Genomic DNA, 14808 nt, shown 5'->3' with positions numbered 1-14808 from the left:
ATTTAACAGTCATCCAGCTCCCTCAAAGCAAGCTCTCACAGCGAAGAGAAACTCAGACACTCCTGTCAGCCAGAGCTTTCTGATTGGACCAGATTAACAGCCCCAATCAGGGAACTCATATTCTATGAGGTCCAATTGCCACAATCACATCCCTTTCCATCTGAGTCCGAGGAAACAGGCCGGTTCTTTTAATTTTGTAGCTCATCCTGGGGCATTTTAGCACAGGGTTATGTTTCTCCAACTCTGTCTCTGATTTGGGCAGTGTGTAACACACATTTGCTCAGCTCTTGTGCCTGGATCACCAGGAAGAAATTCATTCTCCCCCTCAGACAGCAAAGGTGTTGAGGCGGCAACATCTGCCATGTCCAACTCAGATTCCAAGGTATCTTTAATATTTGATGGAGAAAGACAACCGATGGGTTCCAGAACTGTCGGAAAGGACAGTTGAGGAGCCAGGGACATTTTGCTCCAACACGGTTTGTAAGTTTGGGGCTTTCATGTAGTCCACATGCTTTTTTAGGACCATTGTACCCACCCAAACTTTATTTGTAACTGGGCCTGACCTCACATCATCCATGCCTCTTATCTATGCAGTGCCATTCCTATGGTCCCTTCACAAAACTTCATCCCCTGAAGTTAAGTGGCTCTCTCGCTCAGCAAAATCTTTGTCTGGCGTTGGCGTTCCAGATGCCGTTTCATTCCCCCCATCCCCGGTCCGGGGAAGGTCAGATTTAGCCTGATGCGGAGCCTTCTCTATTAGTAACACTGGTGGAGTTATCCCTGTAGTTGCACGAGGGTGGTTCTACAATCAAATAGGAACCAAGACAGTTTGGTATCAAGTGGAGCTGTAAGCTTTTTTTTAAGGCTGCCTTTAAGGTTTGGACCGCTCTTTCTGCCAGATCATTGGACGATGGATTGTATGGAGTTGTCCTTAAATGACAAGTACCATTCAACTTCAGGAAATACCCAAATTCCCTACTGGAAATGACAGCCTGTATCTTTGACCAATACTTTCAGGAGTTGGTGTATTGCAAAAGATGCGCATAGTTTTTTCTAAAATTGGCCCCGTGTTTGATGAATTAACTTTATGTACTGGCAGCCACTTTGACTAAGAACATAGGGTGCATGAAAGGACCTGCACAAGTCCAGAATTCACACAGACATTCCTGTAAGTGACGAGGGTCTGCTGACTGTCATTTGTGTCCTTGTTGGCACTCTGGGCACTGCCCCACCAACACGGTTATGTCTGCATCCAGTCCAGGCCACCAGACATAACTTCTCACCAACATCTTCATTTCGGAAACCCCTGAACGATCAAGGTGTACTACAGCCGGTATCTGGGGGCAACCTTTGCTTGGGACAGCTGTGGGTGACACTGTAGACCTAGAAGGGGTTTGTGGTCTGTTTTAATTACAAATTTATTTTCGCAAAAAGTATTGGTAGAACTTCTTGACTCCATGTATGCCTGCCAAATCCTCCTTTTCTATCTGGGCATATTTACAGTCAGCTTTAGCCTACATCCTGGATGCATACACTATTGGGCATTCCTGTCTATTGGGTTATGAGCTAATACTATCCCAATGGTGTATAAGAAGGCATTGCATGTCAACACCTGATCTTACTTGGGATCAGAGTGTGCTAACACCTTAGAGGATGATAGCGGTTTCTTCCCTTTCCTGGCTTTGCAACCATTTCCAAGGCTAACTCTTTTTTAAGAGTTGATGCAAATGAGCCAGGAAGAAGGCCAGGTTATGTACAAACTTTCTGCATTAATTCACCAGTCCAAGGAAAGACCTAAGCTGCAGTATGGACATGGGAACCAGGACATTTTTGATCATTCTCACTTCATATTCCAACAGGTATAACGCGGTCTTTTCAACTCTATAGCCCAAGTAGGTCACTTAGGGTAGCCGGAACATACATTTTCCCTTCAAAAGACATAAGCTCGCTTGGGAGAAATGTCTGAGGTCTATGTCCAAGTTCTTGGTGCTCCATATTGGTATTTCCTGCCATTAGTACATCATTGAAATAAATGGTGATCTGGGGTAGAACTTCTAAAATCCTCACCATTATCTGCTGAAACATTACACAGGCTGATGGTACTCTTCAAATGGCAGTCTTGTATATTGGTACAAACCCTTATGGATATTAATTGGAGCATACTTCTGGGAATCCTCTGCTAACCGCAACTGCGTGTACATGAGTCATGTTCAGCTTCATGAAGGACAACCCCCTTGCCAGCTTTGCGTATAAATCCTCTATGCAAGGGATCTTTTTGGATTTTTGTTATGGGGATATTAATCCAACTGCAAGAAGTAGTTTCCCATTTGTTTCTAATCCCCACAAAGGCAAACTAATCCTCCGGGCCTCACAACTGGTATGACCGCTGCTGTCCATTCTGCAAACTGGGCTGTTTTAATGATTCCTTTCCTTTCCAGCCCTCTGATTTATACCTCTACTTTTGCCCATACAGCAAATAGCACTGGGCTGGCCTTGCAGTATTGTGGAATTTCTTCCCAATCAATATGCAAGGTGGTCTTGGCTCCTTTAATAGTCCCCAGACCTTCCTGAAAAACTTACAGGTAATTAGTTACGACTTCACTTAAGCTGTTATTTTTTAATTGGGAAAATGTTGAGCCAATCTAGGTGAATCTTTCTCAACCACTTTTGCTCCATTAAGCTTGGGCCCAAACCTACAATTAGTGTTAACTGAACCAGCTGCTTCTCATAAAAAACCGGAACAGAAGCTATATCATTATTCTGTACAGGTTGCCCGTATGGGCTTTCAGTCTAGCTGAGATCTTGCACAAACTTAAGGTTGGAGTCCGGAGTGAAAGTTGTTAAAGACTCGTTCTGTGATCTCTGAAATGGCTGCGCCACTATCGAACCCCATTAGCACTGAGTCACTATTTAACCAGATGTTTATATTGATTGGTTCTGATTTGCATGTTGCTAAGCAATTTAACTGTTTCAAACCAGATGTAGGTGGACATTCCATGGCGTGCACCCTCCTGGATACCGGCTTGAGTCTTCTTACTCCATTTACATTCAGTGGGACTCTTTTGCTGTCTCGGGTCTGCACACCAGCAGCAACTACAATGGCTTGTCAGCCAAGATCCTGAAGAAAATTTTAACTGTTTAGCCATGGCTTGTCTTTGTTTCAGGGTTTTGCTGTGGTCTGACCCAGAGTCCGTCTGTACAGGAAAATTCCTGAGTGAAGTTGTGCAATTGCCTTTACTCTAATGGTGTTCCCAAGCTCAGTCGGACTGGCGAGAATGTCCACTTACATCAGAATACCTGACAACTCATATACTCAGAGATAATGGGAACTGCAGATGCTGGAGATTCCAAGATAATAAAATGTGAGGCTGGATGAACACAGCAGGCCAAGCAGCATCTCAGGAGCACAAAAGCTGACGTTTCAGGCCTAGACCCTTCATCAGAGGTGAAGGGTCTAGGCCTGAAACGTCAGCTTTTGTGCTCCTGAGATGCTGCTTGGCCTGCTGTGTTCATCCAGCCTCACATTTTATTAACTCATATACTCCACTTGCCGCATTTTCAAATGACAAAGCCAGTTGCAGTGTCTGTTTGAAGTCCAGGTGGGCCTCAGTAAGCACGTACTTCTGCATTGTTTGGTATTTGGGACTAATTATGTAACAGTCTTACAGTATCTCATTAAAGGTTAAACTAAAATCACATGTCTCTGCCAGTCCTCCTAAAGTAGTCAAAAATTCTGATACGGATTCCCCTGGCACTCGAATTATGGAGCAACACGAATAGATTCTCAGAATTACAGAAGGCTCGGGGTCGTAATGTTCCTTACCTAAATCCATCAACTCTTGAAAGGTTTTAAGATCTGATGCCTCAGGGAAAGTTTCGTTCCTAAGAACCAAAAAAGCCACGGGTCCAAAAGGTGTCAGGACAATTACTCATTGATTTTCATCTTCCCCAATGTCATTTGCCCAGAAAAAATAATGTGGTCTTTCCACATACTGGGCCCAATCTTCGACAGCAGGATCGAATGAGTCAAGCTTCCCAAATAATGGCACCATGACCCCCAGCACAAATACGACTGTTGTAAGTGAATTTCTTCAGAATTGTGCTTTCCTCATTGCAACTGAAAGAAGTCCACAAAGGCTGATATCCTGTCACCCAAGTTACCCCTATTTTACATATGGAGAGATCTTGACACTAACTGCCTTCCTCAGAGCCAGAGTGAACAGAACCTCTGATACTCCTGTTTATATCTGTCAACCAAGGCTCCCTGATTGGACCAGATTAACAGCCCAAATCAGGAAACTCTCATTCTGTGAGGTCCACCTGGCTGAACTTGTTACACCACGACAACTCCAAACAGCGGAGGGTTCCCCCGATCCCCATTCATTCCAATTTTGCTTGGGCTCCTTGATGCCACACTCAATCAAATGCACTGTTGATGTCAAGGGTTGTCACTCTTACCTCACCTCTGGAATTTAGCCCGTCTGTCCATGTTTGAACCAAGTCTGTAATGAGGTCAGGGGCTGAATGGCCCTGGTGAAGCCAGGGTTCACTGAGCAGGTGCTGTTTGATAGCACTGTTGATGATACCTTTCATCATTTTGCTGATGATCAAGAGTGGACTGATGGGGTGGTAATTGGCCAAGCTGGATTTATCCTGCTTTTCATGTCCAGGACAAACATGGGCAATTTCCCACATTGTCAGGTAGATATCAGTGTTGTGACTGGACTGGAACAGCTTGCTTAGGGGTGCAGCAAGTTCTGTTGGCAGAATTTTGTCAAACCCCTTAGCCTCTATAGTATCCAGTGCTTCCAACTATTTTCTGATATCAAGTGGAGTGAATCGAATTGACTGAAGACTGGCACCTGAAGAACATGACTTGTGGAGGATGTTGAGATGGATCATCCACTCAGCAATTCTAGCTGATGATCATTGCAAATGCTTCAGTCTCATCTTTTCCACTGATATGTTGGCCTCTTCCAAGATTGAAGATGGGGTTATTTGAGTAGCCGCCTTCTATTTAATTTGCTACACTATTCACGGCTAGACATGGCATGACTGCAGAGCTTAGATCTGATCCACTGGTTATGAGAACACTTAGTTCTATTACTTGATTTCTTTCAGCCACTATTCATATTTCTCACGTAATCGTCACCACACCACACCTCACCCCTTGCCCATGTGTGTCAGATACCACAGCGATTACTTTCTTGTTATTCTTCCATGGAATCTGGGTGTTGCTGGCAAGAGCAGCATTTATGGCTTTCCTGGTCTTTCAGGGGGTGGTTAAGAGTCAACTACAACTAGATGGGTTTCCAAGGCAATCACTGTTAGTTTCGTGATCACCAAGAAAACAAATCCTGGGAATCATTCCAATAAATCTCCTCACACAGTCTCCATGGCCTTGATAATTTCTCTGAAACATGGCATGGACACAATATTCCACTTAACTAGAGTTTTATAAAAGATTTCGCTCAGCCAAGAAGTCACACAGGGTTTTGGTGAACACAGGTACATAAGTAGGCCATTCAGCCCCTCAAGCCATTCAATGAGGTCCTAGCTGATATGTGACCTAATTCCATTTACCTGCCTTTGGCCCATATCTCTGAATACTTTTGCTTAATAAAAGTATATCTACCTCAGATTTAAAATTAACAACTGATCCAGCGTTCACTGTTGTTTGTGGAAGAGAGTTCCAAACTTCTGCCACTTTTTGTGTGTAGAAGTGGTTCCTAACATCTCTCCTGAATAGTCTTGCCCTCATGCTCTGACTGTGTCTCCTAGTTCTAGAAACCCCAACCAGTGGAAATTGTTTACCTTTATCTACCCTGATTTTTAATGTTAATATCTTGAAGACTTCAAACAGATTACCCCTCAACATTCTAAATTCTAGGGAAACCAGGCCTCATTTGTATAATCTCTCCTCATTATTTAACCCCTCAGTCCAGGTCTCATTCCTGTATAGCTACACCATACTCCCTTCAAGGCCAATTTTTCTTACCAGGTCTGCACAAAGAACTTCAAGTGGCCTCTAACCAGGGTTTTGTATAATTGTACCATAAAACTGAAAACTGAAAGCATGTCTGGAATACAGTGCACTTTTGTCTCAATATTTAAACTTAGAACATAACAGCACCGTACAGGGCCTTCGGCCCTCGATGTTGTGCTGACCTGTCATACCAATCTCAAGCCCATCTAACCTACGCGATTCCACGTACGTCCATATGCTTATCCGATGACACCTTAAATGTATCTAAAGTTGGCGAATCTACTACCGTTGCAGGCAAAGCGTTCCATTCCCTTACTACTCTCTGAGTAAAGAAACTACCTCTGACATCTGTCCTATATCTTTCACCCCTCAATTTAAAGCTATGCCCCCTCGTGCTCGCCGTCACTATCCTAGGAAAAAGGCTCTCCCGATCCACCCTATCTAACGCTCTGATTATTTTATATGTTTCAATTAAGTCACCTGTCAACCTTCTTCTCTCTAATGAAAACAGCCTCAAGTCCCTCAGCCTTTCCTCGGAAGACCTTCCCTCCATACCAGGCAACATCCTAGTAAATCTCCTCTGCACCCTTTCCAGAACTTCCACATCCTTCTTATAATGCGGTGACCAGAACTGTACACAATACTCCAAGTGCGGCTGCACCAGTTTTGTACAGCTTCACCATAACCTCTTGGTTCCGGAACTTGATCCCTCTATTAATAAAAGCTAAAACACTGTATGCCTTCTTAACAGCCCTGTCAACCTGGGTGGCAACTTTCAAGGATCTGTGTACATGGACACCGAGATCTCTCTGCTCATCTACACTACTAAGAATCTTACCATTAGCCCTGTACTTTGCCTTCCGGTCACTCCTACCAAAGTGCATCACCTCACACTTGTCTGCATTAAACTCCATTTGCCAACTCTCAGCCCAGTTCTGCAGCTTATCTATGTCTCTCTGCAACCTACAGCATCCTTCATCACTATCCATAGCTCCACCAACCTTAGTGTCATCTGCAAATTCACTAACCCATTCTTCTACGCCCTCATCCAGGTCATTTATAATAATGACAAACAGCAGTGGACCCAACACCGACCCTTGCGGTACACCACTAGTAACTGGTCTCCAGGATGAACATTTCCCATCAACTACCACCCTCTGCCTTCTTTCAGCAAGCCAATTTCCGATCCAAACTGCTATGTCTCCCACAATTCCATTCCTGTGCATTTTGTACAATAGCCTATTGTGGGGAACCTTATCGAACGCCTTGCTGAAATCCATATACACCACATCAACCGGTTTACTCTCATCTACCTGTTTGGTCACCTTCTCAAAGAACTCAATAAGGTTTGTGAGGCACGACCTTCCCTTCACAAAACCGTGCTGACTATCCCTAATCAATTTATTCTTTTCTAGATTATTATAAATTCTATCCCTTATAACCTTTTCCAACACTTTATTAACAACTGAGGTAAGGCTCACTGGTCTATAATTACCAGGGTTGTCTCTACTCCCCTTCTTGAACAGGGGAACCACATTTGCTATCCTCCAGTCATCTGGCGCTATTCCTGTAGACAATGACGAGTTAAAGATCAATGCCAAAGGCTTGGCAATCTCCTCCCTGGCTTCCCAGAGGATCCTAGGATAAATCCCATGCGGCCCAGGGGACTTATCTATCTTCACCCTCTGAAGGATTTCTGATACCTCTTCCTTGTGAACCTCAATCCCACCTAGTCTAGTAGCCTGTATCTCAGTACTCTCCTCGACAACATTGTCGTTTTCTAGAGTGAATACTGTTGAAAAATATTCATTTAGTGCTTCCCCTATCTCATCTGACTCCACACACAACTTACCACTACTATCCTTGATTGGGCCTAATCTAGAATTTAGGGAAAGCTATCCTTACGTTGGAGATGGTCTCCCTGGTAGAAAGGGAAGCTTCACAGGATTAGCCCCTGGGATCAGGGGATTACCCTTTGATGGGAGGCTGAGTAAATTTGGTTGGTATTTTCTAGAGTTTAGAAGAATGAGGTGATCTCATTAAAATATACAGCATTCTGAAGCTATTAGAGAAGAAAAATTGTTTCCTACTGACCAGGAAAGCTCAAAATGGATCACAGATTCAGGATAAGAGGTCAAAACTTGCAGACTCAGGTGAGTAGAAACTTATTCACTCAGAAATCAGGAAAATGGAGGCTCCATCGCTGATTTTATTTGAGGCTGAGACAGATTTTTGATCTCCCAAAAGTACAGAATATGGAAGCAGTAAAGGGAGGAGGTTCAAAGATTGTGATCAGAGATAATGGGAACTGCAGATGCTAGAGAATCCAAGCAGTAGCTTGGCCTGCTGTGTTCATCCAGCTTCACACTTTGTTATTTAGGGAGGAGATTCAAGTTGAGTTAAGAACATAACAAATAGGAGCAGGAATTGATCATTCTACCCTCAAGCCTGCTCCACCATTCAAATGGCCACAACTTCGACTGACCATGGTCTTGCTGTGGTGGAACTATTTCGAGGCTCTGAATGGCCTCCCCCAATCCCATTATCAAGCTATTATGTCATTCTTAGGCTGGACCTCCATCTGCTCTGTGGAATAATCCTACACTCCACAAGATGAACCTGTTACATTTTGTTGTGTAGCTCAATGGCAGGATGGCCCCAGACAACGGGCTGAAGCCTTGACACAGGCCTCAAGACCATGATTTAGCGATACAGAGCCAGACAATGATCCAGCTGGACAGGGCCCAAATGGCATATGCTGCAATGGTCACAACCCAGTTTCGAGAAGCGTGTAGATTAGGCTCCCGTTCTAACGGCAAGGACACCTTTTACCTCAAGTCTCCTCCTGATTTTTATAAGAACTTGTCACCAAACTCTGCACCAGACCATTATCCTTGGAGGGGTGTAGTGCCAAATGGAGCAGGGCTAAAAGGGTTAAATTACAAGGACAAGTTACCCCAGTTGAGAAGGTTAAGTGCTGACTGAATTGAGATATTTATGATGATTAATTATGCAGTCAATTGAATAAAGACAATGCAGGGATAATTCTCTTACATTTGGGCTAGCTGGTGTGGGTTCAAGACCCACCTGCACCAGACCTGTGTTGTAACTTTTCTAAACAGGTGGATTTAAAAAGTATTCTATGAGCCCACCTCTACCCATCTGAGGAGGACAGTTCCACAGACACAACCACCTGAGATGAAGACCAAATCTGCCTACACCTGAACCAAGAGGCCCGAGTTCAAGTTCCACATTCTCCAGAGGTGGGTCGTGACTTCACTGAACAGGCTAATTAATCGGCTTGTACTGGGGAAGGTGATTAACTGTTACAGATCTAAGGCAGGTTAAGATAATGGCTAGCCCTGATCCAATCCAAATCAATAATAGAAGGAGCTAAATAGCCTCCTCCTGCTCCTATTGCTAAGTCTGTGCACATAGAACATAGAACAGTACAGCACAGAACAGGCCCTTCAGCCCACAATGTTGTGCCGACCATTGATCCTCATGTATGCACCCTCAAATTTCCGTGACCATATGCATGTCCAGCAGTCTCTTAAATGACCCCAATGACCTTGCTTCCACAACTGCTGCTGGCAATGCATTCCATGCTCTCACAACTCTCTGTGTAAAGAACCCGCCTCTGACATCCCCTCTATACTTTCCACCAACCAGCTTAAAACTATGACCCCTCGTGCTAGCCATTTCTGCCCTGGGAAAATGACATAAAAGGGCACAGGCCATTGATCCCTATTGACCCCAACAATAAAGTGAGGTGGTAGCACGGGGCATTGTCACTGGACCAATAATCCAGAACCCCAAACTAAATTTCTAGTCACGTGGGTTTGAATCCCACCATAGAGGATGGCTAAATTGGAATTCAGTAAAATATCTGGAATTTAAAGCTAGTCTAATAAATTACCATTAAACCATTGCCAATTGTCATAGAATCACAACTGGCTCAATAGCGTCGTGTGAAGCTGGATGAACACAGCAGGCCAAGCAGCATCTCAGGAGCACAAAAGCTGACGTTTCGGGCCTAGACCCTTCATCAGAGAGGGGGATGGGGAGAGGTTTCTGGAATAAATAGGGAGAGAGGGGGAAGCGGACCGAAGATGGAGAGAAAAGAAGATAGGTGGAGAGGAGATAGGTCAGTCCAGGGAAGGCGGACAGGTCAAGGAGGAGGGATGAGATAGTAGGTAGGAAATGGAGGTGCGGCTTGAGGTGGGAGGAAGGGATGGGTGAGAGGAAGAACAGGTTAGGGAAGTGGCGACAGGATGGGCTGGTTGTGGGATGCAGTGGGGGGTGGGGGGAGACGAGCTGGTCGTCCCCTCCCCCCACTGCATCCCAAAACCAGCCCAGCCTGTCTCCTCTTCCCTAACCTGTTCTTCCTCTCACCCATCCCTTCCTCCCACCTCAAGCCGCACCTCTATCTCCCACCTACTATCTCATCCCGCCTCCTTGACCTGTCCGTCTTCCCTGGACTGACCTATCCGCTCCCTACTTCCCCAGCTATGCTCTCCTCTCCACCTATCTTCTTTTCTCTCCATCTTCGGTCCGCCTCCCCCTCTCTCCCTATTTGTTCCAGAACCCTCACCCCATCCCCCTCTCTGACGAAGGGTCTAGGCCCGAAATGTCAGCTTTTGTGATCCTGAGGTGCTGCTTGGCCTGCTGTGTTTATCCAGCTCCATACTTTGTTATCTTGGATTCTCCAGCATCTGCAGTTCCCATTAACACTGGTTCAATAGCATCCTTCGGGCAAGAAAATCTACTATCCTTGCTTGGTCTTGCCTACATGTAACTCCAAACCCACAGCAATGTGACTGACTCTCGAATGCCCTCTGAAATGACCCGAGAAAGCAACTCAGATCGTGGCAATTAGGAACAGGTAATAAATGTTGGCTTTGCCAGCGATGCCTACATCATATGAATAAATAAACAAAATAAAACTCAGTCTGGCTTCAGGTATCTTACGTTTCACACGGAGCTGTGACGATGATTTGGAGTCACTGATAACGAAGGTGATGACACTGGAATCCTCCGCTGTGACATTAACAAAGACCAGAATGTGGGTTTTCCCGAAGGACTTGATGATTGTTTTGTGGGATTCGGTCAGCAGCTCCCCATCCTTGTACCAGGACACCTCCACATTCTCCTCATCGAGGTCTACACAGAAGGCTGCATTCTCTCCCTCCAGTACATCCAGTTTCCTTGGTAATCGTTTCACAATTTTACCTTCAGAGGGTTGGGAAGGAATAAATAATTTCAGACATTCAAATCAAATCTTGACTCCAACAATTTTACTTTCATTCAGCTCATTTGAGACTGAGTAAACCCAATAACCCAGCAGTTCCTCAGTGCTGGCCCTCTACAGTGCAGCACTCCGTCAGTACTGGCCATCTACAGTGCAGCACTCACTCAGTGCTGATGCTGACAGTGTGGCATCTCAACACTGACCTCTGATGTACAGTGCTCCCTCAGCACTGAACCTCTAACAGTGCAGTGCTTCTTCGAATAATGCAAACTGACCCTTTGACAGATGTTTGTGCTGCAGTCTCTGGAATGCGATTCGAGCCATGACCTTCTGACTCAGATGACAGACACTGACTCAATGAGTTTAGCTGATCTAAAATAGAGCTGACATGGCTATTCGCAAGGCTGGGAGATGGAGAATGTTGGCTCTGCTTTTAGGTTCTTTAAAAAATGTGAGTATTTCCAAGGGGCTAATGACCATCGCCAATCTTGACTGTGGGGACTCTGTCTGTGTACTAGACAGTGTTTGGGAGAATAAGTGGTCATTCAATAGGTGGGGACTAGTTCCCCAGCCTCTCCCACTGTCCATTCCATCAACATGCACACCTGGGGTGGGGCTGCAGTCACTCAATGGGTTTTAAACCAATTACCTTTTACTGCCACCTCAGCAATGCTCCTGCCGCCATTTTTCATCTCACAGAGGTAAACCCCATCATCATCCATGGTTACATCCTTGATGGTAAGGCGATGCACTGCCCCTTGCTGCTCGATGATGTACTTGGCACTGGAGTGTAACTTACGGTCTTCTAGATACCAGACAGCTGGGATTGAGTCTCCCGGGACCTCACATTCCAGGATTGCCTGCTCCCTCTCGTTCACCTCGACATCCTGCAACTGGCTCTTAAATTTGATGCGAGGTTCTGGGGAGGAGACATGAAATGAATAACTAACTAGGTCTCTGTTGCAACTTAGATTAAAAAAATAACAAGCACTTCATAAGTAACGAAGACCAGGGCCAGCAGTTATTGTCCATCCCTAGATGCTTTTGAGAATGTGAACTGCGTTCTTGAACAACTACAACCCACAAACTGTAGGTAGACCAACAACACTGTCAGAAAGTGAGTTCCAGAATTTTGACTCAGCAACACTGAAGGAATGGAAATGTATTTCCAAGTCAGGATGGTGAGTGGCTTGGAGGGAAACTTACTGGTGGTAGCGTTCCCATGTATCTGCTGCTGTTAGTTCTCTCGAAACAAAGGTAGGAACAGGAGGTGGTCATTCGGCCCTTTGAATCCGCTCCATCATTCAATACGACCATGGCTAAACCTCTGACTCAGCATCCTGTTCCCACATTCTCCCTATTTCCTTTGACCTCTTTAGTCCTAAGAACTATAACTCCTCCATGAAAACTTTGAATGTTTTGGCCTCAACCACTTTCAGTTGGAGAGAATTCCACAAGCTCAGCACTCTCTGGATGAAAACATCTCTACTCATCTCAGTCATCAAAAGGGCTGTATCTAGATCTAACCCATGGTCCTAGACTCCCTGGTCATCAGGAACGTCCTCCCTGTGTTTATCTTGTTGGAATTTCATGGTTTCTATAAGATCCTCTCTCATTCTTCCGAATTCCAGTGAATACAATCCTAACCAATCCAGTCTCTCTTTAGACATCAGTTCTGTCGGCCCTGGAATCAGTCTGGTAAAAACTTTGTTGCACTCCCTTTATAGTCACAACATAATGTCAGGAAGCGCTTCTTCAGACAATGACCTCATTACAGCCTTGCTTCAAAAGCGGACAAAAAGAACTGAACTCAAGTTCAGAAGACAGAGTGACTGCCCTTGACATCAAGGCAGCATTTAATCAAGTGTGACATCAAGGATCCCTAGAAAAGTTGGAATCAATTGGGGAAAATCCTCCAATAATTGGAATTATACCTGGCACAAAGGAAGATGGGGGAAAAAATAGAAATTGCTGGAAAAGGTTAGCAGGTCTGGCAGCATCTGTGGAAAGAAATCAGAGTTGACATTTCGGGTCAAGTGACCCTTCCTCAGATGGTCATGGTTGTTGGAGGTCAGTCATCTCAGCTCCAGGATCACTTTGCAGGAGTTCCTCAAGGTAGTGTCCTGGATCAACTATCTTCAGCTGCTTCATCAATGACCTTCCTTCCATTGTAAGGTCAGAAGTGGGGATGTCTGCCAATGATTGCATAATGTTTAGCACCATTCGCAACTCCTCAAAGATTGAAGCAGTCAAATGCAACAAGACCTCTACAATATCCTGTCCTGAGCTACTAAGTGTCAAGTGGTATTATACAGGTGCCTCGCATTCAATTGCATTATGATCATTGAATCTTGACTAAAAATATTCTGGAGATGCAATTGACTCTTGAAAGGCACAGTGGCACAGGGATTAGCCCTACTGACTCACGGCACCAGGAACCCCAGTTTACTTCTAGCCTTGGGTGACTGTTTCCAGTTTCTGCACTCCAGTTTCTTCCCACCGTCCAAGCATGTGCAGGCTAGCTGGATTAGCTATGGTATATACAGGCTTAAGGGGGATAAAATAGTGGTTGGGTCTGGATGGGATGCTCTTTGGAAACTCAGTGCAGTCTCCATGGGCAAATAGCCTCTATCTGCACTGTAAAAACCCTATGAATCTGTGGTTGGATCCATATGCCTGGGACTGCTGCAATTCAAGAAGCCTGTTCATCAGCGCCTTCTTAATTAGGGGTGGGCAGAATGTGAACCTAAGAACATACAAATTCAGCCCCTCAAGACTGCGTCACCATTCAATAAGGCCATTGCTGGTCTATTGTGTTTTGAATTTCACATTCTACCCCAATAGACCTTGAGCCTCCTGCTTAACAAGACTCTATACAAAAATAAATGAAAGACCACAGAAGCTGGAAATCAGAGACACAAACAGGAATGGCTGGAAAAAAAAACTCAGCAGGTCTGGCAGCATCTGTGGACAGAAAGTAGAAATAACTTCAGAATGTTTTCTACCTCTGTCTTAAAAATGTTCAATGAACTTACCTCAGAAGGCAATGGAGGAAAACAGACTTAAGATTGAGATTTGTGTTTTAATTCCCACTCCTGTCATGCTTATTGAGATCTACCATAAACCCTGTGGCTCATCACATCTGCCATTTACTCAGTCTCAGTCTTCTGCCAGTCAGCCATTCTTCCAATCATGTTAACATAATACCCTCTACACCATGAACTTTTGCTTTCCACAATAATATGGCATCTTATCAAATGACCCTCTGGAAGTCTAAATGTAGCGCGTCTACATGGCATCCTTTAACCATAGCACAAGTTACCTCTTCTAAAGAACCCGAAAGAATTGCGGATGCTGTAAATCAGGAACAAAAACTGAAGTTGCTGGAAAAGCTCAGCATGTGTGGCAACATCTATGAAGAAAAAAATCAGTTAATTTTTCGGGTCCGGTGACCTTTGCGCACTTCTGATAAGATGCCACATCAGTTCTGAAGAAGAGTCACCGGACCTGAAAAGTTAACTCTAATTTTTTTCTTCACAGATGTTGCCAGACCTGCTGAGCTTTACCAACA

The 14808-nt window shown here is 44.7% G+C and overlaps 1 protein-coding gene across 8 annotated transcripts in view; it reads right to left on the bottom strand.

Moving 5' to 3' along the window:
• obsl1a (obscurin like cytoskeletal adaptor 1a) overlaps positions 1–14808 on the bottom strand; it is a 195474-nt gene that overhangs the window by 163903 nt on the left and 16763 nt on the right. For all 8 annotated transcript variants that reach the window (XM_059647569.1, XM_059647568.1, XM_059647573.1 and 5 more), the window contains 2 exons: positions 11887–12156; positions 10958–11218 (listed from right to left, as the gene is read on the bottom strand). In XM_059647569.1, the coding sequence (XP_059503552.1) occupies positions 10958–11218; positions 11887–12156 (531 nt within the window). The remainder of the gene's footprint in view (positions 1–10957; positions 11219–11886; positions 12157–14808) is intronic.

The sequence above is a fragment of the Stegostoma tigrinum genome, chromosome 7 (genome assembly GCF_030684315.1).
Source record: "Stegostoma tigrinum isolate sSteTig4 chromosome 7, sSteTig4.hap1, whole genome shotgun sequence".
Lineage (NCBI taxonomy): Eukaryota > Metazoa > Chordata > Chondrichthyes > Orectolobiformes > Stegostomatidae > Stegostoma > Stegostoma tigrinum.
The sequence above is the reverse complement of the archived record's forward strand: the minus strand, read 5'-3'. Positions and strand labels throughout refer to the sequence as shown.